This window comes from Pempheris klunzingeri, chromosome 24 (assembly GCF_042242105.1).
Source record: "Pempheris klunzingeri isolate RE-2024b chromosome 24, fPemKlu1.hap1, whole genome shotgun sequence".
NCBI lineage: Eukaryota > Metazoa > Chordata > Actinopteri > Acropomatiformes > Pempheridae > Pempheris > Pempheris klunzingeri.
This window is the reverse complement of record NC_092035.1, coordinates 13,941,490-13,958,050: the sequence shown is the minus strand read 5'-3', so window position 1 is coordinate 13,958,050 and position 16,561 is coordinate 13,941,490. Positions and strand designations below refer to the sequence as shown.

At 41.3% G+C, this 16,561-nt stretch overlaps 1 protein-coding gene across 3 annotated transcripts in view; it reads right to left on the bottom strand.

Annotated features, from left to right (window-relative positions):
• Positions 1-16,561, bottom strand: part of LOC139223469 (diacylglycerol kinase zeta-like) — an 89,419-nt gene that overhangs the window by 13,559 nt on the left and 59,299 nt on the right. For all 3 annotated transcript variants that reach the window (XM_070855373.1, XM_070855371.1, XM_070855372.1), the window contains 3 exons: positions 9,652-9,741; positions 7,156-7,212; positions 4,248-4,297 (listed from right to left, as the gene is read on the bottom strand). In XM_070855373.1, coding sequence (XP_070711474.1) covers positions 4,248-4,297; positions 7,156-7,212; positions 9,652-9,741 — 197 coding nt within the window. The remainder of the gene's footprint in view (positions 1-4,247; positions 4,298-7,155; positions 7,213-9,651; positions 9,742-16,561) is intronic.

Below are 16,561 nucleotides of genomic sequence, written 5' to 3'. Positions count from 1 at the left end.
GATAACATTAGACAGAGAGAGATAGAGGTGGGGCACATTTTGTATATTTGCATCATATTTGTATATCTGCATTATATTTTATTTTGTACATTTTCAATTTTGTAGTTTTTGCTTTATATTTTGTATAATTTTTTTTTTAATTTCTTTTTCTTTTCACTGGAATTCTCACAGTAAATTCAAGTTCCTGATGTAGCTGCCGTGTACATGTGAATTTCCCCTTGGGGAATGAATAAAGGTGCATCTTAATCTTAATAATCCAAATATTTGAACAAATATTTTGATGCTCTGGCAACCTTGTTATTGAAACTTGCACTGAATCGGTTTAATAGATATATGTATTGTTACAGATGTTTTTTCATATTGCTTTGTGTATGTGATGGAACTATGACCACTGAGTTATACTGAAGTCATTCTCAGCCTTCAGGGCCTCATCACAAGTTCATATACACTTAAATACAAAGTAAGTAAGTGAACTGGGCACAGACAATAAGAGCATAAGAGCATCATCATCATCAATATCATTTCAAACACAGACATACAGCATTTTCGTGTCATTGGTTATTGGTTGAAACACATGCTCTGTGTATGGCTGAAGCCATATGAGATGAATGTTTATTAGGTTGACCTCAATACTCACTCTCACTCCCTCTCTCGCTCTAAATAGCTGAGTCCTAATCCAGTTATGTTAGGCTTAGTGTGTGTGTGTGTGTGTGTGTGTGTGTGTGTGTGTGTGTGTGTGTGTGTGTGTGTGTGTGTGTGTGTGTGTGTGTGTGTGTGTGTGTGTGTGTGTGTGCACGCGTGTATGGGGGGTGGGGGGGTGGTGGCAGACTTCAAAAACCTCTAAGAGCTTTTGTGGCTGCAAGACAAATCAAAAACAACACACGAACCACAAAACCCAACACACACTACACACTATGAATGTAGGAATTAAATGAATTTTGCCCAGGGAAGGAATTAAATAAACCAGAGGAAATGAGAGCCAGTCTTAAGACATGAGAGGAGGAGAGAGGAGGAGAGAGGAGAAGCGGACCAAGGGGGAAGAGAGGAGCTTTATGAAACCGGGGGGGGCAATGCCCCCCCTCTTTCAGTCTCTCACAGACTCATAAATTGGGCACATCTTTCTCCCTCTTTCTCTCTCGTTCACCCCACCTCTCTCCCTCTCTCTCACACACACACACACACACACACACACACACACACACACACACGTCATTTGCTCCATTGAACTCCTCAGTTTGATGCAGTCAACCTGTCTGACCCTTATGTGAGCTGTGTGTGTGTGTGTGTGTGTGTGTGTGTGTGTGTGTGGATGAGAGAGAGCGGACAAGTGTCTGCATTAGAAATAAAAGAAACATGCATGTTGGACAGAAAGAAACATGGATTGAATATAAAAGGTTTCCAAGACAGAATCTGCTTCTTCTCAAAATTGTTCCATTATGCAAATCAAGAGCAGCATCATCGTGGCCGTCCAGACCCAAGTCAGAAAGCATTCACGTACGGTTAGTGGAGAGAATTGTCAGTTCCTCTCATTGGATGTGTTCAGACTGAGAATAGAGCTGTGTCAAAAATACAGCTACCTCATTCATTAAAAAAAAAAAGAAAAAAAGAAACACTGCATTGGAGCAGCAGTGATGCAGCCAAAGACTTCAGAAAGTAAGCACGGGGTCATCCAGCAACACATTTAAAGGATAGCTTCAGAGTCCGTTTGAATACAACAATCTAGTCTCATACATGTGGAAGAGATACCCACAGATTTTAGCAGTCTGGGTTAGACAGATAAAGAGGGTACCTTCCAAACTTATTTCCTCTATGAGTCTACCGTCCACAGTCTTTTCCCTGTGAGGTGGAGGGATACATCGCGGTAGTCTTGTAAAACCAGCAATAAACCTCCACTCGTTTGCCAGGGCAAAGACTAGACCAGAGATGAGAAATGATTACGGCAACCCAATTTCTCTCGGTGCACCTATGGCGTGTAAGTATTGTGTTACAGGACAGAATTGAATCCCCTAATCCCGGCTTAACTTTTGCATGTAGTGCAATCTAAGTTGCCAGAACACCTCTTCCTCACTGAGCCCCTGGAAAAGCTCCAAGGAATCTCAAGTTCGCAGAAAACCACTCAGTAATCTGCTTTAACGTGATATTTCAAGAGAGAAAGCTAAAAGACGCATCGAAACGAATGAACAAGTTGATTCTTTGCATCTTAAATCAATCCCATATCCAAAAATGATGTGTGTGTGTTATTAAATTCATTTCATAATTACGTTTTGCTGACAAATGCAATCATTAGCTGGCCTACACTCATGGACCTGCAGGGAGGAGGTCGGGGTGGATGGTGAATGTACAGAGCACTTTAGTTAAGGTTGTGATTTTGGTTATTTTGGTGGAAAATGAATGAAATAAATGTAATATGTCATTAAATATGTTGTCAGTGAACACTTCATTGACCCCTTCAGTATTAACATTCTTCCAACTTGCCGTTAATTAACAACATTTCCTCTTTAAATTCATAGAAAACATAATTTGATTGGCGTTACGTTTCCCTCAAATCACATTTGTTGTTGTCAATTTGAAGCAGACAGGACTGCTTAAATACATAATATGGAGGTTGTTGCATCCACTTTCACAGATATTTTGGAGGCTGAGCTGAACCACAAACAAGGTGGGATCAGAAACTAAAGCAGGGCCCCACTCCCTCCTGAACACAGTGCTGCAGTGAGTTAGTGCGATGCAATGTAAAGAGGCCCCGAGTCAAAACCTACGTTTATGGCCTTCAGTATTGAAGCTTATATTGTATCTACAGATTACTGAAGAATACAGACATGGTGCACAGAAGGATGTGGCGTTAATTGCGGCACAAAGCCTTTGGACCCCCCGAGAAAAGCCCACACTCTATCAAGCTTCGAGATTTAGACAGTCTGGATAAACTGTTAGTTACCTTCCTGTCTGATAGCTTCTTTCCCTGTCAGAATTCTTTTTAGGTTAGGTTTGAACCTGGTGTCTTTCTGTGTTTCTGAGTTTGCATGTTCTCCCCGTGCTAGCGTGGGTTCTCTCCGGGTACTCCGGCTTCCTCCCACAGTCCACAGACATGCAGGTTAATTGGTGACTCTAAATATGTGTGAGTGTGAGTGGTTGTCTGTCTCTGTGTGTCGGCCCTGTGATTGACTGGTGACCAGTCCAGGGTGGACCCTGCCTGTCACCCAATGTCAGCTGGGATTGGCTCCAGCCCCCCCACGACCCTGAAGGATAAGCAGTATAGACAATGGATTCATGGACACAGTGTTCCTAGATCTTGGCTATCAATTTGGTGAGTACAACTGACAGACATGATGGACAAAACTACCAAAATAAAGTACAACTGACAGACATGATGGACAAAACTACCAAAATAAAACTCAAGTTGTCAAAGACCAGAATTATCTTTTAAATGTGTTAATTTATGTGTGTGTACTTAACATTCGAAAGTTAAGAATGCTTTCCTCCGAGAAAGCTGGCTCTCAACACGTCTCTTTGAGCACTACTGCATTAGCTGCTGTTGCAGAATGGGACTTTTCTATAGTGACTTTTAATCAGCACCAAGAACTGGGTTGCAGTCGGCTCCACATGCACAACACCACAACTGGAATCAAACACAAGCCTGCAGGCAAACTCATCGCCAAGAAAGAAACACAACTGAACCAGATCATGAAGTAAAAACATGCAAGTTCCCAAAGAGAATAAAACCACAGTGAAGCTGACAGAGAAGAAAGCTCAGGCTCCCGTACACCCAACTCCCTGCATGCAAAGTGAGCGCATGAAGACAGAGGTTGAGAAAATATGTGTCAGAGAAGAAAACAGTCTGTCTGCAGACACAGAGGGGATCTCACTTCTCTGTCCCCACAGACACACACACACACACACAGCTTCTGTGTGTGACATCAAATTTAAATGAATATTTAAATCGAATGTCAAGCTGTAACAGCTATGTCCAGTACTTACACACACATAAGTGTGTGTGTGTGTGTGTGTGTGTGTGTGTGTGTGTGAGAGTTTTTAACCATAGTAGTGAGGACATTTTGGTCGGTTTTCACTACTTCAAATGATCGTTTGAAGTTTTTTAGGGTTCAAGTTAGAAACACATCTAGAGTAGGTTAGAAGAAAGATGAACTAGGGTAGGGTAAGGGTTACGGCCCAGCAAATGCATTCAATCAGTAAGGGTCTGACAAGCATTGAAAGACAAAAATGTGTGAGTGTGTGTGTGGAACCGTTACCTTTTTCTTGCTCATTCTCCGTTTCACTCGTCTTCAGGCTTTTTTCCTGTCTGTAGAGAGAGCCCGACACAGACAGGAGGGCTGTTAAACCACTTGCTGTTTCTGTTCACTCTGCATTTACAGCACTAAAAACACTATGTATAATTCTCACTCCTAAGCACACACAGACACACACGCTGCCTTAATCTTCTGTGCTGTGTGTGTGTGCTGTAGTATTTTTTGTTTACTCGTGTCAGTTTGTGCCCAGGAGCCATATAGCCAGATAGCTGCTATTCAGCTATTTACATCCAGTTTCTTTGAATAATAGATTGTATATTTGTAGACTCTGTTAACTTAAAGAGTTTATGTTATCGTCGCTTTTTAGTTACTGTTTGGTTAGGTTTAGGCATGAAAACTACTTGGGCTCAGAGAAAAAAAAAATCATTCTTTGGGTCAGTAAGTCAATTACAAATATATAAAGTAGGGTACATTAAACACAAAATAGACTCTTTCCAACATACACATAGATAAATAGACCAAAACACTCAACAACCATGACGGTATTCTACCAGCAAGTATTGTGTGTCTGATATATGTTCTTTCTCTGAGACACGGACCGCCATTGTTGTCCAAACATTATTAAATTAATAACCCACCAATGAGCCGCACTGTTGCACTGGCTGACATCTTCTTTCTTTACCACGAACTCACACACTGCAGCTTATTTTGTCTAGATTCCCTATCATGCTGCCTCACTCACCAGAGCACCAAATGTGGATTAATCCGCTGCTGAAAACAGTCCCAGACAAATTCATTTCCTCCTGTTTGACTAGCATCCGTTGTTGTTTTAGCTTATATAGTTGTGAGCCATTTTTGAAGATTCATACCTTAAGGGAGAACCCATGGGCTTGGAGCATAGTAGGAAATTCAGAAAGTTTTGAGAAACTGACTAAAACGTTGTGGTTTTGGGTAATTTCATGGTTTTTTCCCATTAACATATCTGGCATGCATTTATATGCATCTAGTAAACGGGAATAAACATGTACAAATAACAGATGCTGCTTCATATCTGTTTAATTTGTAAGTCTATATGAGACCCACTCCACAGCTGAAAGAGATAAACACGGAAGATAATTATACTCAATAAAGGGAATAAAGCATGCAAAAGATAAAGCAACCTTCAACATGTGGTGAGGGGGCAGGGTTTGCAGATGAGTGGGATGGCAGAATAAATCCCATCGGCAATCCCTGGAAGGAATGGCTGACAGGATTCTAGGCTAGATCCCAACAATAGAAGGGTGTGAAGTTTGAACTGCTTTGTGGAAGCGTCGTCTGAATGCTTCTATTGGAACTTTTTTATATTAGAAGTGTTACGGATGGCCACATAGGAAGCCCATGTGAAAAGCCTGATATTGTAGAGAGGGGTGAGAGTCTTATCCCCTAATGTACAATGGGGGAGAAGACAAATCTATTCCATAGTATTCTAATTCTAATAATTGTAATACTGTGATGAATAAAAAGAGCGAATCATACATACCTGAGATGCTTACAAAACTTTGGTTGCATGTTTTGTTTTGTTCTGTTTACTTGGGCATATGGGGATATGGGGGGGGAAGGGATGGGGAATATGATAATATTCGGTGTACTGTTATGCTTGTATTGTCTGTTCTGATAATTTGGAAATAAAAACATGTTGGAAAAAAAATAAATGAATAAACCTGATGACATTTGTTAGGAGCTCAGTTTTCTTATACACACACACACACACACACACTTTGTGCCCTTGCATTTTCATGCTCTCATACACACTAGATGTTTGTCTCATGTTTTTATACTGAACTATGTATCTTTATGGCTGGATTAATTCACTTCATGACTTCATGAAATGGGATTAGCAACACTTCATGAGGAGATAATCTGGTGGAAATACAGAAAATAACATTAACATGACAACACACACACACACACACAATCACACAGAGACAAGCAGACATGCCTGTTCAGGTTACTAAAAAAGAAATAAAAATGTGTCTGTGCCATGCTGTTTTAATGAGCAGAGTGCTGTTTTGTTTTAATGAGTACCGGGATGTTTTAATGAGCAGAGGAATCTGACAGAGACTTGACTCAAACTGACAATATTAAAAGAACTTTGCGTAGGGGTTGTTAATGAATGAAAACTTACGCTGAACACACACTCACAGGGAGAGAGAGAGAGAGACATCAAAATCAATCTGCCGACAGCAGACGCCAAACCACATCACACCTTTCGCAGCAGCTTTTCGCAAATCACGGCCTGTAATATCGCCTGTTGGTGTTTGTTTGTGGCAGCTTAAGCAATGTCACTGATGAGCTGACGAGTGCCATCAGCGTCGCAGCAGCCAAGAGTGCTGTTCCATCAAACTATTAAGGAAGCAATCCCCGTCCGTATGCGACTGATTGTGCCTGTGTTTTTGTTCTTTGATTTCCTCGAGAACTGTTTATCCAATCGACTTAACACTTTCCGCTGTGAGCGCCAGGGGTTTTACAGTTAAGAAGAAATGTAGTTCATTCAGTATCAGCTATCTGAATTAATTATTTTGGCTGGTTATGAATGACGCTTTGATTCTGTGATTGTGTTGAGTGTGTTAGTTGATTTCCTAGGTCTTAATTGTATTCTTTTATTTATGTTTATTTCGAATTATTTATTTTGTTTGCCTTTTGTTTCAGTTTTGGTTCAGTTAATTGAATCTGCAGACAGATCAGATTAGTTGTTCAGACGTATGTGTGTGTGTGTGTGTGTGTGTGTGTGGCCTTAATGGGTTTCTTTACTTCTGCCCCCCTGACTCTAGGATCGCCGGTGTGAGCTCACAGGATACACTTGCACCCCTGTGATCTACTGATAATTTATTGGTTTAAATAACCAAAAAATTGAGTTTGTAAGTGTACTGACCTCAGCCTTGGTTTAAAATCAGCAGCCGTGGTGTTGGAACGATGGATGCAACCTGCCCTGCAAAACACAAACAAAAAAAAAAGCATAATGACAAACAATAAGTACAGAAAACTAATATTCAATGATACAAAAAAAATACATGATAACAACACATTTAGAAGTATGCATGTGACATAAAAGGCTCACTATTGTTTTTTTCAATACTAATATTGAAACTGCACCTGAGTTGGCCTTTGTAATGTGAAGATTCTCTATTTAACAGGTGTAAATGTCATGCAACGAAGTTCCTGGAGACTGCAGCTTTGAAAAAGGTCAAATAGAAAGATAGAACTTTTCTTATAACACCATGTAAGTTCGTTTTTAACTTATCGTGATCATGATCGAAGCTTTCCCTTTATTTTAAACTTGTTAGAGTTACTGCATTCCTTCTTGTTGCGCCCACCTGACAAATGTTTTAGGCAGGTGTGAAGACAGGCTGGAAAGTAAGAATGTTTTCAAAAATATAAAATTTAAATTGTTTAATTTCATTTATTTACTAAATGTAAAGTGAGTGAACAGAAGAACAATCTAAATCAAATCAATATTAGGTGAGACCTCCCTTTGCCTTCAAAACAGCATCAGTTCTTCAGGTACACTTGCACACAGTTTTTGAAGGAACTCAGCAGGCAGGTTGTTCCAAATATGTCGGAGAACAAACCACAGATCTTCTGTGGATGTCAGCTGCCTCAGATCCTTCTGTCTCTCTATGTGATCTCAGACAGACTGGATGATGCTGAGATCAGGGCTCTGTGGGGGCCACACCATCACTTCCAGGACTCCTTGTTCTTCTTTACACTGAAGATAGTTCCTAATGACATTGGCTGTATGTTTGGACTTGTTGTCCTGCTGCAGAATACATTTGGGGCCAATCAGACACCTCCCTGATGGTATTGATGATGGATAAGTCTCTGCCTGTATTTCTCAGCATTGAAGACATCATTAACTCTGACTTAACTCTACAAACTCCATCTGCAGAAATGCAGCCCCAAACTTGCAGAGAACCTCCACCAGCTTCACTGCTGCCTGCAGACACTCATTATTGTTCTGCTCTCCAGCCCTTCGGTGAACAAACTGCCTCCTGCTGCAGCCACATATTTCAGATTTTGACTCATCAGTCCAGAGCACCTGCTGCCCAGTTCCTGTTTTCATGCACAGTTGAGTCGCTTGGCCTTGTTGCCACATTGAAGGTTTGGCTTTTTGGCCAGCATTCTTCCATGAAGACCGCTTCTGGCCAGACTTCTCTGGGCAGTGGCTGGTCTACCTGGGTCCCACTGGTTTCTGAAAGTTGTCTGCTGGACATTCTCTGATGTCAAAGGGAAGTAAGCATAACGTGTTTCCTTGACGACCACTGTGTCTACGGTCCTCAGCGTTTCCCGTTTCTTTGTGCATCTTCAAAGGAGCCTGAATATCTTGAAACCCCAGTGTGCTTTGAAAAGTTTGCCTGGGAGAGACCTTGCTGATGCAGTAGAACTACCTGGTGTCTTGTTGCTGTGCTCAGTCTTGATGATGACCTGTGACATGAACCTGTCTTCCACAGCCTCACCTTGGTAGCACAGTTTGGCTGTTCCTCCCCCAGTTTTAGTTTCTGTTTCAGTTAATCACTGTGTTTCAACCTATATATGGAATTGATGATCATTAGCACCTGTTTGGTATAACTGGTTAATCATACACCTGAATATGATCCTACAAAACCCCTGACTTTGTGCCAGTGTACCTGATGAACTGATGCTGTTGTGAAGGCAAAGGGAGGTCACACCAAACATTGATTTGATTTTTCTTCTGTTTGCTCACTTTTGTGAATTGATAAAAACAAACTATTAAAGTTTATATTTTGGAGCACATTCTTAAATTACAGCATTTCCACTCACCTGCCTACGACTTTTGAAGCAGTACTGCAAGTCTGCTTTTGTAGCCAGGAGGATATACAGTGTCACCTGCCAGAGCTTTTTCACTGAATACAGGGTATTATTTGGGCACTATGACCAAGCCAGAGGGTGCATATATACGTTAACCAAAATATAACTCACCCTAACTCAACTAACTAACTTAAACTAGAGTCTTACATTCTACTTCAGCTTAATTATATTTCTTTACAGTTCTGTTCTCGCAACTGTTCCTTTAATTTCCTTGTTTATGGTGTAGCTTTGTTTTGCTGACTGTGTTTTTGTGACTCGTCAGGTCTCTCCTGGAAAGGATTTTTTAATATCAATAAAACCGCCGGATTAAATTAAGATTAAATAAATGAAATGCATTAGGCAGACTTATTAATAAGTAAAATGTATTACATACACCATCACACAGTTATATAATCACACTCCTGTGCTCCTCCTCACACCCCACCTCAAGTCTATCTTTGTTAGCTTTAGTGTTATTATACTCAACATACAGCATACAGCTCAAACACATAAAGACAAAACATACTACAGAGTGTATGAGTGTGTGTAGAAGTATACTAACCTGCTGAGTTTGCTGGCCACAGGTGTCGTGCTGTGTGTCACAGCTTCCGCCGCAGAGCTGTCGCTGTTCACTCGCTGCCTCTGGGAGGAACTACAGCAGAACACAGAGGAAACAAAGTCACCAAACAAAACTCCGACCCAACCAGACGGCTCACATCCACGGCTCAAAGTTTCCTGGTCTGACTTCAGATATTTGCTGACGTCTTCAGCCTCTAGGTAGCCCCAGGAATGAAGGGAGTGGAGAGGTTCTGTAGAGGATGTGAACCATGCGATTCCTCTGAGACATCACTATTTTTCCCAAATTAATCTAATTTTGTGGGTAGTATATGCACATGAACATTAACTTTCTTCCAGCGCGCCTGCAGCAGGAGCTCCTCGCTTGTCATTGTCCGCCAGATTTCGTGTTGTTTAGCCGACCATTGTTCATTTCCATATACTTCCCTCATTGTAATGTTACAGAGCCAGAGGAAAATCAGTACAGTTTCTCTTTAATCAACATTTTGCCGTACTTGAGAATCTTTAACATTCCTGTCAGGCTTGTCAAACGAATGTGCTGTGTATCAGGAGGCAGTACCAACTCTGAGCTTGTACTGCAACAGATTCTCACATAATGCACTTGCACTGATGAAATGATGATTGAAAACATCCATTATTTCATCCTTGCTTTGTCTTTTAGAATCACTTTAGTGACGCCTGCCTGCCTTCAAGCCTCCACAACCTTGATGTAACGTCTGTGCATCTATGCATGTGGTATGTTTGGGTCCTTGCTGGATGAGAAGTTGAAGACAGAGATAGTGAGCATGAGTGTGATAAAGGCATTGGTAGAGAAGGAGGAAAGGATTTTGAAGGTTGTTTAAATGTGACAAGCTGAGGGCAAAGCAAGAGAATTTTTCATTCGTGAAGAAGCTGGTAGTTAGGTAACTACCAGCTTCTTCACGAATGAAAAATTCATCACTGAAAGGGAACACCTGGAAAGAAAAATTGGGTGCAGAGGACGTTCACTGAGTCTGCTGTTAGCAGAGTAACATCAATAAGGTCCCCTTGTCTGTGCAAGGTCCAACAGTTTAAGAGGTCCTCACCAGCTTTAAACCCAGAGCTGAGCAGCACGCCCTGATGGTGGATGGCTTTAAAGATGTTAATGAATGCAGCCTGAACCTCTTTCCAACACCAAGCAACCTGACAAGTAATCTCTTTTGGGAGGCTGAATAAGGATTGTCCTCTCTCAGAGGCAGAGGGGGAAATGGCATAGTGTTGTCACATTCATAAAACAAAGGCAGGAGGTTTGGGTGTACAAAGGTTTTTTGTTTTTTTTTCAGGAGCACACAATAGCCTGCTGTATTCACATCATACAGACTCATGCGAGGACCGTGTGTTTCCTCACAGCAGGCAGCAACTGTGAGAACACACTCTGCCGTGGTGCTTCTTGGTAGCAGGGTCTACAGGGGCCACATCCTCCCTCAACCAAAACTGTGTCTGTGACTCAACACACATGTGGCTGTTCCCACAGGCACCTGAGCAATGTAGCAGGCGGAGCAAGCTGCACCCCCCACTTTTAGACCTGGGGGAGCAAACTTGTGCTTTTGCTTCCCCAACTTTGCTATTTGTAAATATTTTAGCTAGTTTGGATCAAAATGAGTTCTATCTGCCCGTGTCATATTTAGAATGTGGATTAAAATTTGATTTTCTGTTCTTCCCAAAGCAGTTTTCTCATATAAATTCCAGATTTTCCTCAGATCCGACATCCAGAGTAGCCATAACCACACCGTCTATGCACACAACTGTCTGTCAGAGGGCTGCAGGAGGCAGGACATGATGCTAAAGTACGCTGCGTTTGTAATACATAATAATATTTAAGTGTTTATCCTCTCTCCCATTTGCACACACGTCACAGTGGAACGTTAAGAACCAGTTAGAACTACGCAAGATATACTAACTACGTAAGATATGATAACCAACTACGTTGCTGCACCCTGAATATCTCTGTGGTTGGTTTTCAATCACTAAGCATGAAGAAGTTTAACCTGCAGGGATTTTCTCCGAGAAAGACTTCAGGAAATCAGGTGAAGTAGTTAAAAGGCCGACAAAGTGAGTAGTATAGGTGAGGTCCTGGAGGGTGAACAGGCCGAACGCAGACCTATTAATCGTGAGTTTGATTCGAGTCCTGCACTGATGAAAAGAAGCTCTGCTGATAATTCATTTTTACACACACACACACACACACACACACACACACACACACTTTTAGGGTTTAACGTTATTTTCCAAGTCTGTCTGTCGCTCACTGCTGAACTAAAACAGAACACAATTAAATAATTATACTCTATGACGCAAAATAAACTGAGCTTTATACTGAATGAGCAGCTTAATTGCTCATTATTGAAGACTGTGCTTTAGAAAATGGCATTTTTCAAATGAAAATGTTCATACTATGTCTCCCACTAATCATGCACCACCACTTTTGACTTTAACTGGTCACTCGTGGCTGTTCCAGTGACTACACACAGCAATATTTCTAACAGTCTCTTGTGGCCGCCTCTCTGTAGTTTACAATCATTTTCCTTATATTAGTCCGTGCTCTCTCTTTGTTTCTTACAGCTGTATCAATGCTGTGTTTGTGTCTCCCTGCTAATGCTGCTTCGTATTAAAAAGCTGTGCCCCAACAAACCATTTAGAGTCTTGTCACTGAGATTAGCAGTGCTTTGTTACCTGTCCTACACAACAAAATATAAACCTATTCAGCACAGTTGAGATAGCTGATGAGTTTTTTATGTTCTGCAGCGTTATACCACCACCTCTTCCGGTCCCTGTCACCTAGAATATCTTTTATTGTAATTATTGCAAGCAGTGCAAGCTTCCCACACGGTTTACTAAATCATATTGAAAAAATAATGCGAATGCGTAAGGATGATAATGCAATAGGTGCAGCAGCTTTTCACATGTAAATTAACTAATCCACCTATCTAGTGCCATTAAAATGAATATATAGAAATATAGACAGGATTTCTATAGTGCACATACTTGGAGCTTACCAACTGTGCCTCCAACCATAAAACATTTACCCCAGTGATAATTCTCTCTCTCTTGTGCATACCAGCCTCACCAGATGTACAAAATAAATACACAATAAAGTCAAGCATTTGTAATATTGTGTTTCCTTGGTCTGTTATTGTTATTCAGTCCGGTTTCTCCTCTGTGTTGAAACCATCAGTCGAAAACACTAAATATAAACTCTAACATAACGAAAATGAAGTTTTCTTCCCTGAAATATACCTCGCAGATATTTCAGAAATTCTCTGTGAGCCTGGTGTCTGCTTTAACAGTTTTCACCTTATGCTGAAGAGTAAACTGATGGTATGCACAGCTATCAGCTCAAAAATCATGTTTAAAAAAACAAAATGTTTTGTGTGTAGGTGTCTTTCAGTGTTTGTCAGAGAGACAGAGGGATGGAGAGAAGCAGAAGAGAAAGAGGTAATTATAGTGGGAGGAAGAACGTTCACCTCTGGCCCTGCGTGGGCAAACTGCTACACTGTTTGTGTGAGAGTGTGTGTGTCTACGTACAGTAGATTGGTGTGACTCTTGAGCGCCCTGACATGCATTCCATTTCTCTCTCCATCCACTGTTTTTCTGACTCTATCTTTCTCCTAAACCCATCTCTCCCTCACTCTGCCCCTGCTTCTCGGTCTCATCTCTCCTCCTCATCCTCCCACTCAGTGCACTCAGCATTGCAAATCAGCCCGCCAACACACATGCACTCACATGTGCATGCACACACACACACACACACCCAAAGGGAAGTGTTGTTAGGATCAGCAGGCTGTGTTGCTCTGCCTATACTCGCATTGTACACGTTACTTTATCTATTCCCTCTTTCTATTTTGTATGCTAATCTGTATACATTTACATTTGGCATATTTGGAAACCACCTCAAGTGAAATATTATGATCATTTTAGTATTTATTTTACTACATTGTCATATTTATTTTCAGGACTGCTGTTTCAGTGGCTTATAATCGAGGGATTCACAGATAATTAAACTCAGATGACGTAAAAAGTAAATACAGTTCTAGGCTCTCAATCAAGACTTGTAAACTAAAAGGTCAATTAACCTTAATGATGGAGCAGAGCTTATGCAGCAGTTGATGGACAGAGCCTGTACTTTCTGAAAATTACAGCATGTAAACAGATTCTCGTAGGAAATTCCAAATATGAACCTGAAAATGATGAAGATGTATGTCTTCAGCGGGAGCCAATGGGCTTGGGCTGAGAGCCACAGACAGGGTAGGGAAGTTCATAAGCATTGAGAGATGCAAACACATTGTTGCGTTGGGTCTTTTCATGGGATTTGCCAACAGTAAGACAAATATAGAATAACACCAGACTCATCAGTGAGCAGAGAAAAATCAGAAACTCTTCATCCTCTGCTCCCTCTCTGCACCTTCTCATGCTGCCTGAGGAGAGTGAGAGACTGTTTAAAGAGCATCAAGAGACAGCTGTTCTAACAGGTTCCTGTAGGTGAGAATTTAATCTGTGTGCCTGTGTGTAAATGCGTTTAAAAGGATTTCATATGGAGGCAGGGCAAGCAGAAGAAAAACGGTTATCCATAGACATACATCAAGAACACACGCAGAGCTAATATTGTAGTAACACTTGGCTGATTCTCAGGAGGAAAAGAAATTGGGGAAAAATGCAGATGGAAAACATTATTCATGCATTAACACACCCACAAACACACATACACTTACAGTATGCACACACACACACTTCAGAATTATGCAGTTCTTCTTCATGCAGGCTTTGCCCTCTTACAGGCTCTATAGGTTCAAACTGTGAAGCAGCGAAATTTGCATGCGCTTGCTCAACCAACCAGAGTGAGCGAAGCACTTCACACAGAGCCAGTATACATATAGATGTCAGGGTGCAGCTTGACACGCCTACATTACGTGGTCCACCGCCACTATACAGACTGTCTTCATCCTGGCACCTACACTGCTGTAGAAATACAACCAAATGTACAATACATGTACTGTTCCTCTAAACTATGGGGCTATAAACTGATGCAGTATGCCCATTGCAGAAGTTATGAAAAGAATCCATCAACATTACATAACATAAAACAATAGACATTTTGGCTACTGAGCCCCAAAATACTCATCGGTTTTAATGCATTGCAAGATTATTTGGTTTTTAAGATATTTTTTTAGTGTGTTTCTTTTCTCTGACTAGGTTACCGCAAGGAGCAATTCTTTGTTGCCAAAGAATAGGCAGTTTCCAAGCAATAATTTGTTGACTCATACGTATTACATGCTGTTCTTAGGGGCGTCATTGGGATTAACCCCAAGAAGTGAAAGAGGACATCAGGGACAAGTAATGTCTAAGAAGACTCATCCAACAGAGGGGTCTCACAGTGAGTCGTCATGTTGCCACTCTTGAAAAACTTGAGTGGCAAATCATGAAGGTTAGTTAAGAGTCCCTTCTTGTTTAAGATGTTTCTCTCTGTCATTGAAGTGTTTCATTTCTGTTCTCCCTGTGCTCAGTTTCTGATCTTTTTTATATACTCTGTCGGCTGTGAGCCTGGACACCTGCATGCCAGCCCTCTACAAATTCAACCATGTTATCCTGTAATCTGTTTAATTGTGCTTTCATACTGTTTTTGTTTCACTGAACAAAGCATTCGCAAAACAGTTTTTTTTTATGTTTAGACTGTAAGAATTAGATTTTTAAAGTATGTCATATTTTTTCTAGGAAAGTTAAGGTAAAACTCAAAAGTGCCGACTTTGAGTAAGTTTTCATTTCCATAAAGTAAAATAAAATATTTGTTAATGAAATTCCTTGCTTAAGGCTAGTAACTCACTCCCAACCCAGGTGAAGCTGTCCACTGTTTTCTAGCAGAGAGCCTGACTGCATTACACTCGACTGCATACCGCCCCAATCCATCCCGAACCAGAGCCACATCATCTGCAAAGAGCAGAGATGCAATTCTAAGGTCCCAAAGCAAGATAGCTGGGAGGGAGCTGTGCTTAAACATCCTGTCCATTGCCATCACAAAAATAATTTGTGACAAGGGACAATCCTGGTGGGGGGCAAGACCCAGACACAGCTCTCACTTTGGTTGCATAAAGACAGGATGGCTCGTAGCAATGGCCCTGGTACCCCACACTGCCACAGTAACCCCCACAGGACTCCCTGGAGAACCTGGCCATAGGACTTCTCCAAGACCACAAGTAGACTGGATGAGCAAACCCCAACCCCCCAACTTCTGTCCCTTCATGGGCACTGTTCCCAACCTCCATATAACTTGAAGGTGGTGGCTGGTGAGGAGCTTCACCCACGTCGTCCAACTCCGCTTCCCTGGGTAACCAAGCGCACAAGACAAACATCATTCCTTTGTTTCTTTTGAGATGAATATCTCTTTGCCAACCAACGTTCAATCAGAGTTAATCACAAAATGGTATATCTGAAAACACCAGTGAATTATTAATGCAGGCTGTCTTTTCCACACCTGCTCCCACTTGGGTCTCAGTCAACGATCTTACAGTTAATTTCAGTTCTAAATTTAGAAATGTTATTGATGCCATTTCTCCCACAAAAGGTTCTAACTTTCTAACCACCAGTCTGTGGTTACAAAAAAACAAAAAAAAACAAATCTTCAAGTTCATCTAAACAGGGAGACTTTGAATTTCCCTCCTTCTCCAACAAAAGTCAAATCAAATTCTTCCAACTTAAGCCAGTAGCACCAAACACAATTCAATCACATCAACTTCATAACCTTAGAGGGCACTGTGCAACATTTGAAAACCCTCGGTCTGCTGCCTTGATATTCCGCCTGCAGGCTTTTTGGAAAAAAAACACTTAACTGCACGGCTTCAGATCTTCGGTACTCTCAGGCTGTTTCCTAGAGGCCCTGAAAACCA